General features: G+C 47.1%; 1 protein-coding gene across 2 annotated transcripts in view; it reads right to left on the bottom strand.

The window, feature by feature from the left end:
* Positions 1-19,895, bottom strand: part of PPP2R3C (protein phosphatase 2 regulatory subunit B''gamma) — a 150,675-nt gene that overhangs the window by 34,471 nt on the left and 96,309 nt on the right. For both annotated transcript variants that reach the window (XM_069638446.1, XM_069638447.1), the window contains exons 7-9: positions 9,588-9,720; positions 3,344-3,399; positions 3,187-3,262 (exon numbers count right to left, since the gene is read on the bottom strand). In XM_069638446.1, the coding sequence (XP_069494547.1) occupies positions 3,187-3,262; positions 3,344-3,399; positions 9,588-9,720 (265 nt within the window). The remainder of the gene's footprint in view (positions 1-3,186; positions 3,263-3,343; positions 3,400-9,587; positions 9,721-19,895) is intronic.

Here is a 19,895-nt window from a genome sequence, read left to right as displayed (position 1 = left end):
ATGAGGAATTTGAATCTGAAAAGAGCCAAGAGTAAAGCTTGCTGAACGCTACCATAGGTCTGACCACCTGAGCCAACGCCAGAAATAGTCAAATTCAGTGTTTGCACTGGAATTTGGGAGTCGAGGCTAACATTTTTAAGTGGGAGTATTTTACTTCCTATTTTATAAAATTAGGAGAAAAGGTATTTTTGGTGATTAGAAAAGTACTTCCTATTCCCAAATGGGTTATTATTTGGGCCAGTAACATGTATTTCAAGTCGACAGAAGTTACCTTTTTGCAATCCATACTTTGCGCATAGTAATTAATGCAAATGAAAAGAATCATTTGCACATTTAAGTTCCTCTTCAGATCAGGCAGTACTAATATGAAAGCTGCTTCCCATGGCGCAGCTTTGCTGTCCCCAATGATGCGAATATACCAGTACATGACGCAGGTGGAGGGAGGAGACAGGCTCCCAGGATGTGTCCGTGTTTCCTATTTTTTGCTGGTAGTATTTTAGTCCCTTTATTGTTGGCAGTAGTTGCCCATTTTGGGGGGGAATAAAAGCATCATTGTTGCAGCAGTATAGCGCTGCAGATGCCCTTGGAGAATGCTCCTAAAAACGCCATGGAATGGGAGGGGCAATGAGGGGCGCAAACTCTACTTTACTTTGGTCTTCTCTCAGCAATTGTCAGAAACACTGCGTGATTTATTTCTAAAGAAAGAACTCCCAATATAATCCAGTGTTCAGGCTTAGTATCAGGGTCAGTGTTAGCGAGAATTCTCTTATAAGGCTAATTTCCCAAACCTAGTGAGTCCCCCAGCAGCTTTGCTGGATTTTTAGGGTTTGTTTTTTTTCTCCCGCTAAGAGTGAGACTTTCTCCCACTCTTAGGCATGATTTGAGGTATGTCTTTGACTTAGTATGTGCTTATGGGGTCTTTTACTCCATAGGGTATCATCTGTTTTGGTAGATGTGTTACACAGCACCCACAGTGCAGTAACACAGGGGTGTCATGGTGACCCCCAAACATAGACTCCATTCCCTGGGACTGACTACTGTCTCCCAGGGCATGCAAAGTCACCATTGGTTTTATTAGTCCAAGATTGTGAACAGAACCAGTGCAAACCATCATATTGTGGAATTACTGGAAGGGGTTAGATTGCCTCTGGGTCTCTTTACAAGGGGGCACTGTCCAGTCCCCCCATGTCGAGTTTCTGGCTGGTGGCAGTGGTTACCACGCAAAATATTCCCCAAGGATATTTCCTATGGGATTTTCCCATTCATTTTAAACGCACCACTTTTTTGGTGCATTGTAAAGATACCGCCGGTTTATTCAATTAATATAAAATCGCTGGTTGGGTCTTTTTGCCAGAACTCTTTCGCAAAATGGAGTACGTGCCCGTCTCTGTAACTCCAACCAAGGTCGGGCACTTTGTTCCACTTTTTGGCGGGCTTCTCCACAGAAGTCCTCCAACTGGTGCCACTATGTCTGAGATTCACAGGATGTGTGGGTGGGGGAACTGGCACCCTGGACTGCGTTGCCTTAGCAACCCTAATCGCACTCTGTCTTGATTGGCCCAGTGGTGAGCCGCCCAGCACACCACTTAGCATGTATGAGTGACAGCTAGGCTGTTGAATGGGGGTTTTTCTGCATAAAAGCAGGGCTTTTGGGACTGGAACTTCAGAAGTCGCCACAGGACCCAAGAAATCCGGAGAGGGGAGAAGCTGAGCCATCTGCAACGACACCACCGGTGGAGCCCTGCTGTAACAAAGATCTTCAGCTGCAAGAGTCTTCTCCCTCTGAGCTGGTGGGGACAACCAGTTCCACCTTCGCCTTCCAGGACGTCCCTTGGTCGAATCGCCAGTGCGAAGCACCCCGGTGGCCAGATAGCCAAGCTTCAGTCCACTGGGGCCGCGAATAAAAGGAGCGCAGCTTTTAACAGAACAAACTCTGCGGCTGGTTTCATCTCTGGGAAGTGCAACGACTCCAAGTTTCCTCCTCGACGAGATCTTCTCTTCCCCTGGTCGAAACCACAAACTGCACCCGCTGCCAGGAACAACTGCCACGCTGGAGCTTCCTCACTTTTAAAGTACTGTGTTCCGCCTGGCCTCCTTTTCTTCGGATCTCTAAAGGTGACCCTTAAATCCTTGGCTTTCCAACTGGGTTGGCCCCCAGACCTCCTAACTTTATCTTTCGCATCAAACCAACCTCTTTTTAACATTTTCGCAAAGACTTGAGTGCATTTTTTAACTGTGTGATCTTGGGCACATTTCGCCTTGCTCCATTTAAAGTGGCCCTGGCCTATGAACTTTGGCTCTACAGTAGACTCTGCCTTCACTAACTTGCTGTGGTCTTAGAAAAGTGTTGGGAACTGTTTATTTTCATGACCTATCTTTTAATTATTGGAGTGCCATCTGAGTTAAGCGCTCACATCTGTTTTTACAACTAGTGGTGTTTTGACTTGTCTAATAATTATTAAGGGAGGTGTGTATACTTTATCTGACTGTGTTTGAACTTGCTTTGATTTAGAGTACTTAGTGTATTTCCTAAAGTGTGTTTTAAATAAATAATTATATACTTTTGATACCAAGCGCTGGTCAGTGTTTGTTTGATCCACTGTGTTTTTGGCCCTATTGTGTATCCTCTGTATACTGCCCTACTCATCTTGAGAGAAGTCTGACTGCTCAGCCACAGCTACCAGGTAAATCTGGGTGGTACAGACTGCTACCAATTGGGTTTACTGCTTACTCCTGTAGTCTTAATCTTTTTGCAGTGGTCCCCAAGGGAACTGCACAGGATTCTGCCTAACAGTCAGTTAAAGGGTAACACTTGTCCACCTGGTAATAGAATTTAAAGTAATGTAAAGAAATCTTTTTTAGTACATCTCTGCAATTTTTCAATTGATGGGGGGGTTGGGAGTAAGGGTCGGGGGAGTCTTGTTGCACATGGCTCTGTGAAAAAAGGGGCCTGTGGGGGACGGGGGTAGTGGGACGAAGTGGACGGAGTCGTGAATCCCAAGTTACTGAGTTCAGGCCAGAACCACCAAAGTCTTGAGGGCTGACGTGGTTTTAAGTGGTTTGTGGCAGTGACACTTGAGTATGTGTTTTATCGGCCAGTGAGAGCCCAAGACCAACAGTTGTGGTTTTGAGTCACGAGGAACTCTCAAGCCTCATAAAGAAGGAACATGCGCAAGTTAGACGTACCGTAGACCCGGAGTGCCGAGGGAGCCGAGAACCAGTTGGACTCTTGACTTTCTTTGGACAGCTCTTCATCCCGCAACTGGTAAGAAAGAAAAGAGTGTCAGAACCCAGCAGAGTAGTGGCAAGAGCACTTTACAAACCACTACGAAGACCAGCTCACCTCCAATAAATCATCCAGGAAGCTGCATGCAAGGATATCCTGGATTTTTATTTTCCCTGAGTAAAAGGAATAGGAAAATATTTAGTGAGGTTTCATTGCTCAGACATCACGGACAAGAGCAACCTGAAGCAGAACCCATGAGCCCACTTCTACAAGCAGGGGATGTTAGACAACAGGAAAACCTGACACAGAATCTGTGAGCCGAGAGTTCATATTAAGACCAAACATAACATAACATCATGAAGAAGAAGCTGTGATCCCAGAATGTGAAGCGGAAACTGAGCCAATTTCAACAGTTAGAAAACAGGAGGGAACAGAAAACCATCAAGCAGAACTAGCAACGCCCCTGCCATTTGCTCATCAGAAGCCTCATCTCAAAATCTATATGGATATCCATCTTCACGCTCCCATTTAGAGCGAGTGCTTCTTTAGCCCCTTTATTCTGAAGCACCCACCATTCGGACACACGAGGTGCTCCATACACCAACCAAGAAGGCCGCTGATTTGGAATCGTCTTGTTCTTGCCTGTGCCTGCCTTCACCAGGCTTGTAGGTGCAAGCTGATTGGCTACAGCTCCACACCTAAAGGCACTGATTCCCCGGCAGGCGCAAGCCGGCACATGGAAGTAAGGCTAGGAAAGAAGGCTCTGACTGAGCGCAATCAGCACTTGGCGACGCCCCCCTGCCCAATTTATTGCTGTTCACTCCCATTTGTCCTGTCTCCATTTGCCCATCCTACCTAGCTGCGCCTGAACTTCACCGCCTAAATGCCCATTACGAGCTTCTAATGGTCCACCTCCATTTCCTAAGGAACTTCCTAACACAACGGTAACTCGCATTACACTGCTCTTCTGTCTTACTTCGTACCTTAAGGTACAATCTTGCCCTCTGAACGAACCTAGTGCAGGGTCTGTCTGATATAAGTTGGTACTGCACGTCTGTTTGCATCTGCTGCTCTGTTCTATTGTAGCCCTGACTGGCCTATCTTCGCGTACCTCAAAGACTCAAAGACCTACACTGTATGCCTTGCATTTTGTTACGTATCCACCACCAATATTATCTGTCCCTTGCATTGAACAGCATTATGTGTACTGCTCTGCCGAATCTACTGTTCTACTCTGCTCTGGTTTGCGGCTGCTCATGTGTTGTACGTTCTATTCTGCTCACTGTCCTACTCAGAATTACCCGATCCGACCATCTACTCGATTGGCCGTTGCACCTCCCTAGCTGCGGTCCCATATGTACCTCCCCCGGATTGCCGCTCTCGTTGTACTGCATGCCCCCCCTCCGAATGGCCTCCGGCACAGCACTGCCCCCGCTCTGCTCATCCTCGCCCTCTACACACCCCTGAATCCCACTCATTACCTGAGCCACGGCGCCCCTGCCCTGTTCGGTCAGGCATTGCCCGCATTCCACCCGCGACCATAGCGTCCACTGGTATCTACACTTTAGGCACCTGCTTCTCACCGCGCACCTACGCCCATGGCTTAACCTGCACCCTGCACTTGCTCACTAGTAATGTTATATTACTAGCCATGTACACCCCCACAGGACCATAACTAGATGGCCTGCCCTGATCATGTCTGAGATACTATAACTTTCAGCTAGCTCCATCTGTCGCACTACGCTGCACCTCGCTTGCCTCATATATGATCTTGCTGCACAGTGTCATCCCATCGCACTTTATTACATCTAATTCACACCACGCTGCTTTCTGTTTTGCTACATGTTCCGCTAATGTCCTGTTCTGCATTCTTGTGCTGCCGCATTGCCACTGCCATACAATGTCCATCATTGTTCATTCCTTGCTACTGATGTCACAAAGTATAAATACACTCACCACCTGATTGCTGCACTGAGCCTTAGGTAGCTTTCCTTCTAATGGATACATTTAGCCTTGCATTTAGCCCCCCTGGCCAAGTAGATTTTAGCTCTAGACTGCATCTAGCCCACTTGCTGGCTACCATTTGACTGCGGTACCTAGTAAAAGCCCTAGGTGGCTCCCCCACTTAAGTGATGCATTTAGCCTATATGCTGTTTACCTGTTGATTGCTGCATCTAGTCCTTGGTGCCCCCTTCCCCCACTTAGGTGATGCATTTCGCCTATATGCTGCTCCCCTTTTGCCCATGCTCTTAGCCCATATGCTGCCTACCACCGGTTTTCCACATCTAGCCCTAGGTGGCTCCCCTTTGTCTGTCGCCATCATACTAAGCGTGGCACGAGGCCCAAGCACAGACGGCACCTTTTAAGAGTGATCCCTTGTTCCTACATTAACACCTGGTCGCCACCCACCCCAGTCACATATTCCATAGTAAATCTATCTTCACCACTTACTAGTATGTTCCCCATAACGACCAGCCAGACTGGTAACCACACAGTCTTCATACTAAGCATTTTGCTTTACTTCAAGTTACTCCGCACATCTAGCAGCGAGTCTACACCTACCTCTACACCCTACACAACTTCGATTAATACGACTACTAATTTACTCAGAGATTAATCCAATACCAAGTAATCCCTGCCCAACTATGGCTAGGAACATACGCCTCAGAGTTAGGTTAGCCAAAATATACAAGCCTCCCGCCAGCTCTCTCCCTACCATTAGAGGAATAAGGACCCCCTCCAACTCTGCCTTACCGAATGACTTCAAACATGAACCTAGCCAACTATTATGGCCCCAAATCAACAAACAGCACAGCCAAACACAGTAAACCTAACCCACCACAAGCCACCCAACCGACAACAACACTCCCTATTAGCCCCCAGATCAAAGGAGCCCTAATAAACTCCAGATCTTTAGTAGCTCATGCCTTAGAAATTGCCTACCTGATCCAGAAAGAGGACTTAGATTTCCTGGCCATCACTGAGACCTGGCCACACCCTGCTGCAGGCCCTATGCTTATGCTAGCAGTCCCCGACGGCTACTCTAGAGACTAAAATCCAGCGGAGGCGGCATCGCTATCATTTACAGATGCAGCCTCTCTACGAGAATAGCCACCCCGAGTGACGTCCACTCATGTGAAATATTATCAGTTAAACTACCACTCACCAACGCCCAAACTCTTAATATCCCTTTAATATATCGCCCCAGGGCCCTCCCGGGACAATATGAACACTATCCTGTCTAGCAATCTCAAAAGCGCAACACAGGTTCTTCTACTGGGAGACTTTAAAATGGGCTTTAATGACCCATCAGACCAGCTTGCCCTAACCACAGCTAACACCCTCTCATAACTTGGATTCACCCAAAGAAGTAAAACCTCCACTCATAACAAAGGTAGAATACTTGACTGGGTGGCAGACCACAACTGTCAGGCCAACATCCTCTCATCTCACCACTAGCCTGGACTGACCACCACCTCGTATCATTTATACTCTCTACAAACAGACCCTCACCGCCACCTGCCCTTAGGGCCCCACTCACATTAACTAGAAACAAAAAGAACATTACGGCAGACAGGCTTATCCCGGCCTTACTTCCCACACTCAACCTGCTCCCAGACAATACTGATCCCGAGAGCCTGGTCGAGGAATATAATAAACCTATGACCACCTCTTTGGACCAGATCGCCCCCCCTCAAACTGAGACCAAGAAAGTTGAAAACTCACTTGAATAAATGGTTTACACCTTTCCTAAAAAACCTAAGGCAACAAAAAAAAAATTGCGAGGCTGCATGGAAAGAACTTCCATCAGAAGCCAACAAACTTGAACTCCCCAAAATGTCTTCCCTCTATAAAAAAGAAATATTCCTAGCTAAACGATTATCCTTCGACACGCGCATATCCCAAGCCAAGTCCAATATGAAGGAACTATTCAATATTCTCAAAGAAATAGAGACCCCCATAGCACCACCTGACACATGCATTAAAACAAAAAATGGTGTTCAGATATCCAACACGCTCCAATTAATAAGATATCCACTCTACAAAACCAGGTTTCTTGTAAAAGAGTGTCCCTAAATGACCCTCATTTTCCTAAAACAACGGGGAATACCAATGCTGCTGAAACCCCCCAATTCAACTTCAAAGTTTCCATTCCTGAAGTGGAAAGAATTATCTTATCCCTCAAACCATCCAATTGTCAGGGTGATCATTGCACCTGCGCAGCTCATAAAAGATGCTGCCTGTGATGACCTATCACCCTTCATAAAAAAGCTTATCAACGTGTCCTTCTGAACTGGCATTATCCCTACCAACCTTAAACAATCCTGGGTACTCCCACTCCTAATAAAATCCACCCTGGACCCATCTATACCTACCAATTACCACAGTGCCCTTCCTGCTAGAAATTGTGGACAAGGTTGCTTATATACAAATTCAAAAGCACCTGGAACTACACCTCCTTCTTGGGGCCAGACAATCAGGCTTCCGCCCTCAACACGACAGCCCTTATCGAGCTCAAGACCCAGGTAGATGAGCTTAGAGATAATGGCAAATCAGCCCTACTCCTCCTCCTGGATCTTTCGGCCGTGTTTGATTTGGTTGACCATACTATTCTATGCAACCACCTTGTCACAGCAGCACACTTTTCTGAGGACACTATTATCTGGATCAGATCCTTCTTAAATGGTAGAACAATGAGGGTCTTCTCGCCTCTAGCAGCTGCTGACCCTATACCCATTACCTGTGGTGTGCCCCAGGGATCTTGCGTCTCACCCACCCTCTATAACATCTTCACCAAGCCCCTTTGACGATCTGGATCATATCGGTATCACCTACACTAACTATGCAGTTGATACCCAGATCCTCCTCCCGCTTTCAGGGGATTATGAAAAGGATTTGGCCTTGGTGAATAGAGTGTATATCATCATCCAGGCATGGATGGCCACGCATGGGCTATGCGTGAATGATAAAACTGAACTCATCATCCTGGGCACGCCCTCCAACTTAAAAAAACGGGTTCCCATTACTCTGCATTCATGATTGATGGCAATAGTGTTAAAGTAGAACACGTGGTAAAAACACTAGGCTTTTATCTTGACTCAAACCTCTCATTTGCTAAACAAGTTAATTCTTTAGCATCCTCCATGGCCTACACGTGCAAACTTATTCGCACCGGCAAGCCAATTCTCTCCGACAGTAGCAGCACCATCCTGGCCAGAGCCCTCGTCCTGTCTCGTCTAGACTACTGCAATGCCCTGTACTTAGGATCGACCAAAGCTATCAGAAGAATCCAAACATTACAAAATAATGCTCTTAGAGCGGCATTAGACATTTCTAAAAGAGATCATATTTCCGAGAGCAACCGACAGAACAACTGGCTTCCAACTAATGACAAAATTCTTCTAAAAACCTTGTCACTCACCCACAAATCCCTCAACAATGTTGCCCCTATCTATCTGGCCGAGATTCCATAAACCGACTTCTCTGCGGCCACCTAGATCAGCTAACAGAGATCGCCTCTCTGTACCTAGCTTCAAACGGTCCACAATCGGAGGGAACAGCTTCCCTGTGAAAGCAGCCAAATTGTGGAACTCCCTGCCTCCCACACTGAGAATAGACCAAACCTACCAAAAATTCAGATCTAACATCATTACGTGGCTGAAATCGAATGACCAGTAATGAGAACGCATGCTCAGTAAGTAGCCACTCATTCACCGACAGTACCATACGCCTGCATGGAGGTCCCTTCCCTGCTCCTCTCGACCGGCTTCCCTTGATAACTACAACTGCCCTCACTGCCAGCATACGTGTACATATCTGAGCCTCCTGGCTCTAGTTACTATTACCTCAAACCTGGTATATACTGCTTCTGCAAGATACCTGTATTTTTGTACATAAATATTGCCTCTGTAAAATGTCTATCATTTGCACATACCCCTCTTGTATCTTACACTTTTAAATAGATATCATCTGTATATATCCCTTGTAATTAAGGACCTGTATGTAGATTATATTCCTTTTCTCTGTAGCTAAGCTTTGCATATTCTTGTAACTGCTGCGCTCTGTTACCCCCGGTTATGATGCGCATTATAAATAATAACAACAAACAGCTAGAAGATGCCACACAAATAAACTGCACTGAATTCCTGCACCCTTGTCAAGGTCAAAGTCTATACACATAGTTAACTGAACAATTATTATCACTGAATTGTTTCTTTTCTATTGTGATACATGTTTCAAATAAAGTTGGTTGAGTAATTGATGTGTGGTTACTACTCCTTCACGCTTTCCTCAGATACGCACTGGGATTCACTCGAGGGGCTGAAACATGAAAGACACTGAAATCCACCACAATACGTACCTGTTCTGAGAGGGTCCAGAAAGAAGAAGAACTTGCGCACGGCTGTACAGACGTAGAAAGAGTAAAAGGACTTCTCCAGGCCGTCCAGCTGAGGCAGTGTGGGGATCAGCTCCAGGATGTAGTTCTCCAGATCCTGTTGGGCAGGAACATCCAGTAGAACTTTAATCAATGCACTGAATCAGATCTTTGGCAATGTGCATTTCAACGAAGCAGCCGAGGGCTGTATTAAGAGCTAAAGAAAACTACATACAGGCATAAAAAACAAACATGCAATGACTCAGCCAATAGGTCTGACTGTATTGAATGCCACCTGCAAGCTCATGTTGCAAGTTACAGCCATCATGTGCCCAAGAGCTGCTCCATGTTTAAGCTTGTGTTCGCCATCTGCTACATTGAGACCCATTTGGTGCAGCACTGCCCTGCCATGATAGGTACAGCATTGGTGGCCTAGGTCTGGCTGAACATGCCCCTCTCTTATGCCCATGTGCAGCCCTGTGTGCTAGGTACATGGGCATGTGCAGCCCATATGTTAAATACAGTCATGGCTATTAGGAACCACCTGAAATGCCCAAGTCCACCCCTACACAAGCCCCGTTTTGCAATCTCACGCAGCAGTACACCTACCACATATTGGAATGCTTGCTCCTTCATGCAGTAAAGGAGGCACAATAGCAACATTTCCCAGAATGCACTCTGTAAGTTACCCCATGCCCTGCATGCCATGTGACCCATAGGACTGCATGCTCCAGAGAATGCTCTGCATCATTAAGTACTGATGTTGTATCAGGAATATTTCCCACTAGGCATGATTTATTATTTATATATCTATCACGCGCCACAGCCCTAAGGCATCAAGACCAACAACAAGGACAGACAATTCAGCTACTGTAACATCAAGGGGAGAAGTAGTAATTAGCAAAATAACAGTGTTTTGAGTCACTTACGAAAGGTAGGGAGACATTTCTCTTGTGCAAATCAACTGGTAATCCATTCCAGGCATTTGTAGTGTGAGAAACCTGAGGGTGCTGCACCCGCTAGTCCCGGGGATCTGTCATCCAGGTGGCCAGGACACGGCCATCGTTTTTGGATCCAGTTCCTGGGGGGAGCACCAGTGCGGGAGGATCACCTGGATGATGGGTCCTCAGGGAGTGGAAGTGGGACACCAGAGGGTGAGACGCAGTATCCCCTTTCCAATAACACCCTTTCCCCATTCTACCAGGAATTTAACACCCTGCACTCTTTTCCGACACCAACACTTTTTCACAGACGGTTCACCGTGAGTAACAACGGACTAACACCAGAGCCGTACACCTGACATGTCCCAGCATTGTGGACAGGCAAGGTCAGGCAATTACGGATTATTACACCCACCTGACTTCCATCACACGTTCCCCACCCGGAAAAGAGGTAGAGCAGGAAAGCACTCATTGAGCGAGGCAAACCACACAAAGAAGCAGCAGTTCCAAAATTGCAGTTTAATACAAGGAGAAAGACAGCGAGACCAGAGTGAGTCGTAAGGGGGGGGTGGGGAGTACCTGTGACATCTAAAGACTGTTACGTGAGCCTTGGAGAGTAAGAAACCAAAGACCAGGAACTAAGGCTGATCAAACCTGCACAGTGTATCAGAGGTACACTGGGCTCTCCTGCATCGATAACCAAGGCGGAGAGGAGTGATTGCTGCTGTGGTGCAGGCCTTGGCTCCTACAACAAAGTGGCGCCAGAAAAGACAGCAGAGCCGGTGAGTCGGAGAGACTGATACCAAAACAGCTTGTGTTTTGAACCAAGGTTGCAAGCAGCAACTTTGTATAAAGAGAACAGTGTACGAGTTCTTGGCAATAGCGACGCAAATATAATTGGAACCAAAGAAGTAATTGAACTTTGGGAGGCAACCCAAGATACCATACGCATAGTGATCTGGCACCACGTGGGCGCTCATTTGAAGCTCTCCGTTAGGTACCCAACTGATGCAGAGTTTGAGAAAAAAGGATACAGATATCGAAGTGGTCATGCAACATCCCGTGCACAATCAAAAGTCTTCGATAGTTTAAAGTACATCACAATTGGTCTGAGCCCGCCTGAGGAGACTAATTGACCAAAACAAAGGGATCCGAGCCCGGCTGAGGGGGAACCGGGGTGAAACGCGAGTTACTCGAGAAATATCTGAACATGGTTTGAAAGGGATCTGAGCCTGGAAAAGGAGGATCCAACGTTGAACTTTTCGTGTTTAACTTTTTTTGTTTTGAAAAGGATCTGAGCCTGGCTGAGCGGGATCCAGGGACAACACCCAAAATTGAGTGCTGGAAAAGGAAGAGAACATTTATTTATTTTTTAAAATTTCTTTTTATTAACATTGCGCATCATAAACAGCGGCATACATCAACCCGTAAGGCACATTAGAATAACTAATAACCCCTGGTCGGCGCATATCTGGCGTTCAGTGCTCCTCAATCCCTTAGGTTGTTCATACTTCACAGCCCTAGTGCATTACATATTCCTAGCATCTCTTGGACGTTGGTAGTTTGGGTATCTGTCTCTCAGTGGTGGCACTGGGTGCATCTCCGTCCACCTCCCTTTTCAGATTGATGTACCCATGCCAGTCATGCATATCCCCCATGGGGGTAACAGGTATTCGCATATCATCTGTGGGGAGGCAATCAGGTAATGTATATATGACCCCAGATGTCCCTGGGCTTGGATTGGGCGTGTGCTAATCTGCCAAGTGCTGTCTCCATTTCGTTACAGTACAGTAGGTCTGCACGCCACTGTTCCATCCTCGGGGATTGAGACCCACCCCAAAACATCGCCACTCGCCTCTTCGCCAGGACTAACAGCAGGCCAGCCAATCTCCTCATCCCCATTAGGATCTGGGCTGTATAACCCAGCAGCGCCATCAGCAGATCCGGGTCTAGATCATCTCCCACTATCGCACTCAGTACTCCAGATACCGTTTCCCAAAATAACAGAACCATGGGCAGCTCCATGTGGTGAAAGTCAGCCGGGACAGTGCCACACCTTACGCAGCTCTCAGATGCTTCCAGGTAAAACCTACGTAGTGAGGAGGGTGGGTAGTAGAACTGGTGTAAGTATTTGAAGTGGATCAGTTTGAAATTAGAGTTTATGGCCACTCTCCTTGTCTCCCCACAACAGTAGTTCCATGTCTCATCAGTTATCCTACCTCCCAGCGATCTCTCCCATTTACTTCAGGACAAACACACCTTAGCTGCCATTCCGGTCTCGTACATCGCAGATATCGCCCCTCTCTCGTGGACCCTCCCAAGCTTTTTGTCTAAATGGGGCTGTTTCCGGTTCCTGGGGAAAACCCAGAACACTTGTTTCAAGGAGTTCTTCAGCCGGAAGTATAAAAGCACATTTAGTGGGGTGACAGCCACCCTCTCTTTCATCACTTCCAACGTTAGGAACTGCTCCCTGTGGAATATGTCCCGGAACTTGGTTATATTGGCCAAATGCATACTTGCAACATAATGTTTCTCCGTGGTCAGTGGGACCCTGGGTATGTAGGTGACTGGGAGATTTGAGGAGTAGATAACCTCCCCCTTAGCTTTCCCATCCATACAGACCCACGATCTGCAGGTCAGTTCTACCATATTTGATGCCCTGGTACTCTATCCGGTGCCGTTAGTATAACTGACTGCAGAAGAAACTGAAACGCCAGCGCCCTTTTCACCTCCACATGTATCCTATCTGTTCCATCCTCACACCAGTAGAGAAGAAACCCTGCCGGGGCCACCTTGTAATACGTTACGAAATCTTGAGTGCCAGCCCCCCCCTCCAATGCTGCCACCAGCTTCTCCCAAGAGATCCTGACCTGTTTTCCAGCCCATATGAACCACAGAATGATGGATCTTAACTCCCAAAAGTATCCCCTCGGCACTGCCAATGCTGTGTTAAGGAAAACAAATAGAAAGCGAGGTAATAGCACCATCTTAACCAAGGACATTCTCCCGTACAGTAAGTGGCAGATTCATCCATCTGTCTATCGTCTCCTTATGATATATGACATGACATTTATAACGCGTTTATACATAAGTGTTTCAAGGTGTGACGAGGCAAGCGAGGGGAAACAAAGGGAGGACAAGACAGCGATCTTACTCGGCCTAGTTACATTGAGATCGCGCAGGGGAGAGGGAAGGGGAAATGTGTCAGGGGAAGGGGAGGAAGAGCAAGTGCAGAACACAGGATCAAAAACAAGTAGTGCGGCCAGGTGTCAGTGCAAGGGTTAAGTGCAGATAACAAGTGTCTGATTAGTGCAAGAGACTTTAGGGTTGCAGATACAGATCAGAGTGCATGGGTTGCCAAGAGGCAGTGAAGATGTGCATCTGAGTGGGCAGAGACCTGTGCCCGAAGTTCAGAGGGTAGCCAGGTGACTAGTGCAGTATCAGACAGGAGATCAGCAGGGAAGAGGAAGAGAGAAGGCAGAAGCAAAGAGGAAAGTACTGAGGTGCTTCCGGAACCGGAGATGGTTCTGCTCGAGAGGCAGAGAGGCTGTTCCAGAGGGAGGTGCCAGCCGATGAGAGTGATCTGCGCCCAACTCGTTGCATTTGCGAAGCGCATGACCCTCGAGGAGATGGCGGTGGAGCAGTGAAGAGCTTGAGTAGGAAGATATTTCAGAAGAGAGAGATTGAGGTATTGCGGTCCCAGCCGCCAGAAGGCATTGTGGACAATGCAAAGGGTCTTGAACTTGAACATTGCAGCCACTGTGCGCCAATGGAGATATTTCAGGGCTGGAGAGATACGATCCCTGGGCTTGAGGCCAAGGACAAGTCTTGCAGTCCTGTTCTGGATGAGTTGTAGAGGACGGAGAGTAGAGGCAGGCAGATTTAAAAAGAGGTTGTTGCAGTAGTCAAGCCTAGAGAGAACCAGAGCTCTGGAGACAGTTTCTGAGGGAGGGAAAGGAAAGGAAGAATACCTCTGAGGAGGTGCAGTTGGTAGTTTGACTTCTTAGAGATGTCAGAGATGTGAGGAGAGAATGAGTGTGTGGATGGCAGGTTACTGGGTAACAGGAGGCGACAGTTTAGGCATTTGTAGGTGGCATTAGCAGTTGTTACTGCTAGGTAGGGTTGTATTGGTTGTGATTACCATCATCCTTTCCTTAAACGTCATATCAGCCAGCTACTATTGTCCCAGTCCAAGATGGAGAACTTCCTGCTCAGCAGTAATTGGCTAAAAGACTATTGTGATGCTGTTTGGAACCTCAGGAGAGGTTCTAAACTGCCTTTCATTCAAGATCTGTTTAGGAGTGGTCACAGCACTCAAGAGCTCCAGAGAAATCTATAGAAATCATAGTAAAGAAACCACACATCCACAAAGATGTTTACCATAAAGCGCCAGAAACTTAATTCAGATAAGTGACTGAAGTGAATCAGAGTTTTGATAGCAGTTTTGACTTAATGGAAATTGCATGTACAGAATTGCTAGGAAGTTAGTTGAAGAGAAGTCAGAAGGTATTTATCTGCTTACAGTTGTTTACTTCAGGTTTAAGTAATTAGAGTTGTAAATAACATATTAAACGTTGTATGGGATTTCCTATGCACGCGCCAGTGTTAGAAGTGAAAAGGTAACAGTGTTCATGCTTGCGTGTTAATAGAAAGCATTGCAATGTTATTCCTTTCCGAGCGCGTCGTGAGCTGAGTCGCATTCGAGGAAAGGACCTTGCGGCGTGGGTAACATGTCACGGAAAGTTAGGAGTGAGCTGCTTCAAGCGTTTCAGAAATCACCCGAGTTGCGCAGTAGAAGGGATCAGCTGAGGTGGTTGGTTGATCACGTGCCCGGTGCGATAACGTGTGAGGAAAGCTGACTTTCACACAAGTACCGGCACGGCGAGTCAGCAGTAACATGAATGCGTTCCTCAACGGCAATCAGGAACTACGATGTAAGTAACCAGTTTATTTAAAGCATGTGCACATAATATGAATCAACAGGAGAAGCGCAGCAAAGTTACACTATTAAAGTGAAAGCAAACAGTTTAAAGTAGCGTGGCCAAGTTATGCTCTGAGTGACAGTAAAGCTGAGAAGGGGAACGTGACAAAGCTGCGTTACCAAGTGAGAGCAAAGCAGCAAATAGAAATGTTGTAAAGCTTGGTTGTCAAGGTAAAAGCAAATCAGACAAGAGAAGCTTGGCAAAGTCACGTAATGCAAAGTGATAAGAGATTTTGAAATTGAATTCCCAGTCTGAGGGAAGTCAAGCTCACAGAACAAAACTGACCAAGAAACTGGATTTAAAAAGAAAAGGTTTTAGAAGTGAGCAACCAATTGCAGAAAAGGACTTTACTAGCCACAGAGTTCCCAACAGTAAAAGATATTGCAAAAATACAAGCATCCTTACATCTCTTAAATTGCCTCTAGGCAAGAAGCAGAGGCAGTCAGGTAATGGGGGTTCTGGGCAAAGAACATACCTATTTTCAAGTGCTATTGTGTTTTGGTTTTATGCTTAATCAATGATGGATGAGGTTTTCCAGTGTTCAGAGTTGTCTAGAGTTGAAGGGATTTGGAGGAATCCTGACCATTTGTTATTTTATCCATTTCCCCTTTCCCCCCAGTCTGGTCAACTGAATAGTTGTTGCAATTAACTGTTGGGTGAACCGGTTTGGGGGATCTTGTGGGCCATTTGTCTGCTCCTGCAGGATTTCGGTGCTAGGACCTGATAGTCGAGTCGAAGATGACCCAGAGGTTCTTAGCCTCACAGGTGGGAGCAGGAAGCGGGCCAAGGGAGGCTGGCCAGAGAGTGGCAGGGAAATAAGATGCAGGTGTGCAGATGGGGCACACCTTGGCCTGTCCCAATATTAGCTGATAGTTGTGTTTATATAGGTCCTCAGGAGAGCTGGCTATATTTATCCCCAAGTAACGTGTGAACACCCTGTGCCACTGGAACCCGAACCAGTCCTTAAAGTGTGCAGTGCTCTCTGTCAACAGAAAGAGAACCAATTTCATAGTGTTCATTCTCAACCTGGAGAAGTCTCTGAACCAGACAACATCCTCCATGACCAAGTCCAAATTACTCTCTGGGTTTCTGACATAAAGGACCATATCATCTGCGTAGCGAGAGACAATGAGCTTATATTTACACAGCTGTATCCCTCTATCTAAATGACGATCTCTGATCATTTAAGCTAGGGGTTCAATTGCCAATGTATTGTCCAAGTTAATTAGAGATATGGGCCTGTATGATGATCAGTCATTCCCTTCCTTGTCTGGTTTCAGCAGGACTACCACCGTTGCTTCCCTCAAAGACTCTGGCAATCTGCCGTCCTTCAACCCATGGTGATACTTTTCCAACAGGCGGGGGGCCAGTCTCCCAGCAAACTGTTTATAAAACTCTGCTGTGTACCCGTTGGGGCCTGGAGCCTTCCAAGATGGCAGGCACTTAATTTCTGACATGACCTCTCTGAGCGATATAGGGCGTCCCAGGCATTCCCTCTCCATGTCTGTGCACCAATGTAACACCACTTGGTCTAGGTAGTTGTTAACCTCCTGTTGCGAGAACTGTACTTGAGTGGCATACAGTTGTTTATAAAATGTGCAGAACACATGGACAATATCATGTCCCCAAATTTCTCTAGCCCTTGTTCATTTGTTTTAATCAAGTTTAATTGGCATTTTGTAACATTGAGAAGGACACGGCAGAGATTAATAACATTAACAGATCGCTAGTCACGACCCCCATATGCCCTCTCCAACCCCCTTCCTCTCCAGCACCCAGCCCCTAGAACCACAGGAAACTATCAGCGGTTAGAGGCAGCTTAATTCCCTTGCTTTCCCTTCCCAGTTCGGTTTGTCCATCCAAATAGCTACCGTATTTAGCAAAGAAGGGTAACCACATCTCTCCAATCTTTACCCTGGATATGCATCAAATATTCAATTTCATAGATTCCCCCTTACTCTCCGTAACCATTCCTTGTCTGTTCAGTTTCCAAAATTGTGCCACACAGGACCTAGCTGCCAACATCATGGTGCGAGTCATGTGATTTCCTTGGTCCTTCCCCTTCACTTTCATCCCATATCCCAAACAAGAGCCCCCATGGGGACAGTTGTGAAATCCCACCAATCCCCTTAATCCATGAAGGGGTCTTCCCCCCAATAAATCTGTATATGGGAACAACCCCACCACATGTGATAGTAATCTGTGCCAGGGTGTTAGCATATCCAGCACCACGAGTCTGCACCTGGGTACATTTTAGCCACGGTGCCACTGATGAATTTGCACATAGTGTACCACAACTCATCAGGTATCTCCCGCTGCAAATCTCTGGCCCAGCATCCCCTGGCCGCTGGGCCCTGTATGGGGTCAGCCCTTAGCAATGCCTTATAGATGCTAGCTATACAACCCTTTGTGTCTTTGCCCTGCAAAAGTAATCATTTAAAAAGTTGTGAGGTCCCTCTGCAAATTGTTCCCCCATCTTGTATCGTGAAAAGCACCCTTCAGCTGTAAATAGCTAAATGGATGATATTGATATTTTATTTGTATTGCGTTCGTACACAAGTGTTTCAGAGCGCGACGAGGCGATGGAGGGGAACAAGGGAGAACAAAAACACGATATTACTAGGCCCAGTGATATTGATAATGCGCAAGTGCATGGGAGAGGGGTAAGTGCAAGGGAGGGGGGGTGAGGTTGAAAGTGCTGAGCAAAAAATAAGAATAAGTAAATAAAATGAATAAATAACAAAAAAGGAACAAGTGGCAAGTGGTAGGAATAAGGCAGACAGGGTGAGTCTGAATAAGTGCAGAAAGAGAAAAAGGGGGGGGTCTGTAGGGTTACAGATATAGACCCCAGTGCATGGGAAATTACCCAGAGGCAGTGGGGGTGGGTGGCATGGTGAGCAGGTACCTGGGCCCTAGAGAGAGGGAGACCAGGTGCACGATGCAGAGACAGAACAGATCAACAGGGGAGAGGAGGAGAGAAGGCTGAAGCAAAGAGGAAGGTCTTGAGGTACTTGCGGAACTGGAGATGGTTCTCCTCAAGTTTCAGAGTGGCAGGGAGGCTGTTCCAGAGGGAGGCCCCAACAGAAGAGAGAGATATACCCCCAGATAATTTCTTTGAAAAACGACTGACTCTGAGGGAGTTAGAGGCAGATGAGCAAAGGGCTCAGGAGGGAAGGTATTTATGGAGGGCCAGCTGAAGTTATTTTGGACCCAGGCCCCAGAAAGCCTTGTGGACAATGCAAAAGGTCTTGAATTTAATCCTTTAATCCACTGGGAGCCAATGAAGAGATTTCAGGGCTGGAGAGATACGATCTCAGGGCTTGAGGCCACAGACTCAAGTCTTGCTGGCCTGTTCTGGATAAGTTGCAAAGGGCGGAGAGTAGAAGCAGGTATATTTAGAAAGAGGCTGTTGCAATAATCCGACCTTGAGAGAACCAGGGCTCGAGAGATGGTGAGCTTCTGGGGGAAGGAGAGGAAAGGCAGAGTACCCCTGAGGAGGTGCAGTAAGAAGTTTGACTTTTTAGAGACAGTGGAGATGTGGGCAGAGAAGGAAAGTGTAGAATCAAAGAGTACCCCGAGGTTCTTGGTCTTGCAGGTGGGGGTGGGAGGAGGGCCAAGGGAGACCGGCCAGAGAGTGACAGGAAAGGAGGGTGAAGGTGTGCCGATGAGGAGGATCTCAGTCTTGCTGGCATTCAGGCAGAGATCGTTTACGGCACACCAATCCTGAATGGCAGATGGGCAGTCGGAGATGAGAAGGAGAAGGTGGCTGAGGGAAGCCTGAAAATGAGTTGATTGTTAGCATAGTACTGGAAATTTGAGCAGAAAATGGCAATGCGGTTGGCAAGAGTTGCCAGGTATTGGTTAAAGAGCCAGGATGAGAGGTTGGCCCCTGGGGGAACACCGCAGGTAGAGAGGGAGATAGAGGAAAGGAAGGACCCAAGTTGGACTTGGGAGGGTCGATTAGAGAGGAAAGACGTCAACCAGGCCAGAGCCTGATCAGTGATGCCCAGGTTGTTACGGAGACGGTCGAGCAGAATGGTATGGTTGACCATGTCGAAGGCAGAAGAGAGATTGAGGAGGAGGATGACAGAGGGAATGTTAGAGTCAAGGTTGGAGAGCAAATCTTCACGGATGTTCAGGAGAGCAGTTTCCGCGCTTCTGGCAGCTTTAAAGCCAGACTCATGGTCATGGAGACAGTCAAGTCGGGGAGAGTCAACCTATCTGGAGACAGTTCTCTAGTGCCCCCATAGATGGAGACTCCCCCTTCTCCCACATCTGACCCGCTCTAGAGGCCCGCCCCATACCATTTCTGAAATTGCAGGGGTGCTGCCATCATGTTCCTTAGCGGGGGGCCCAAAAGCAGCTCAGCA

The sequence above is a fragment of the Ambystoma mexicanum genome, chromosome 14, assembly GCF_040938575.1.
Source record: "Ambystoma mexicanum isolate Mex_15411 chromosome 14, UKY_AmexF1_1, whole genome shotgun sequence".
Lineage (NCBI taxonomy): Eukaryota > Metazoa > Chordata > Amphibia > Caudata > Ambystomatidae > Ambystoma > Ambystoma mexicanum.
Note: the sequence above shows the minus strand (reverse complement) of the source record. Positions and strands in the feature narration are given on the sequence as shown.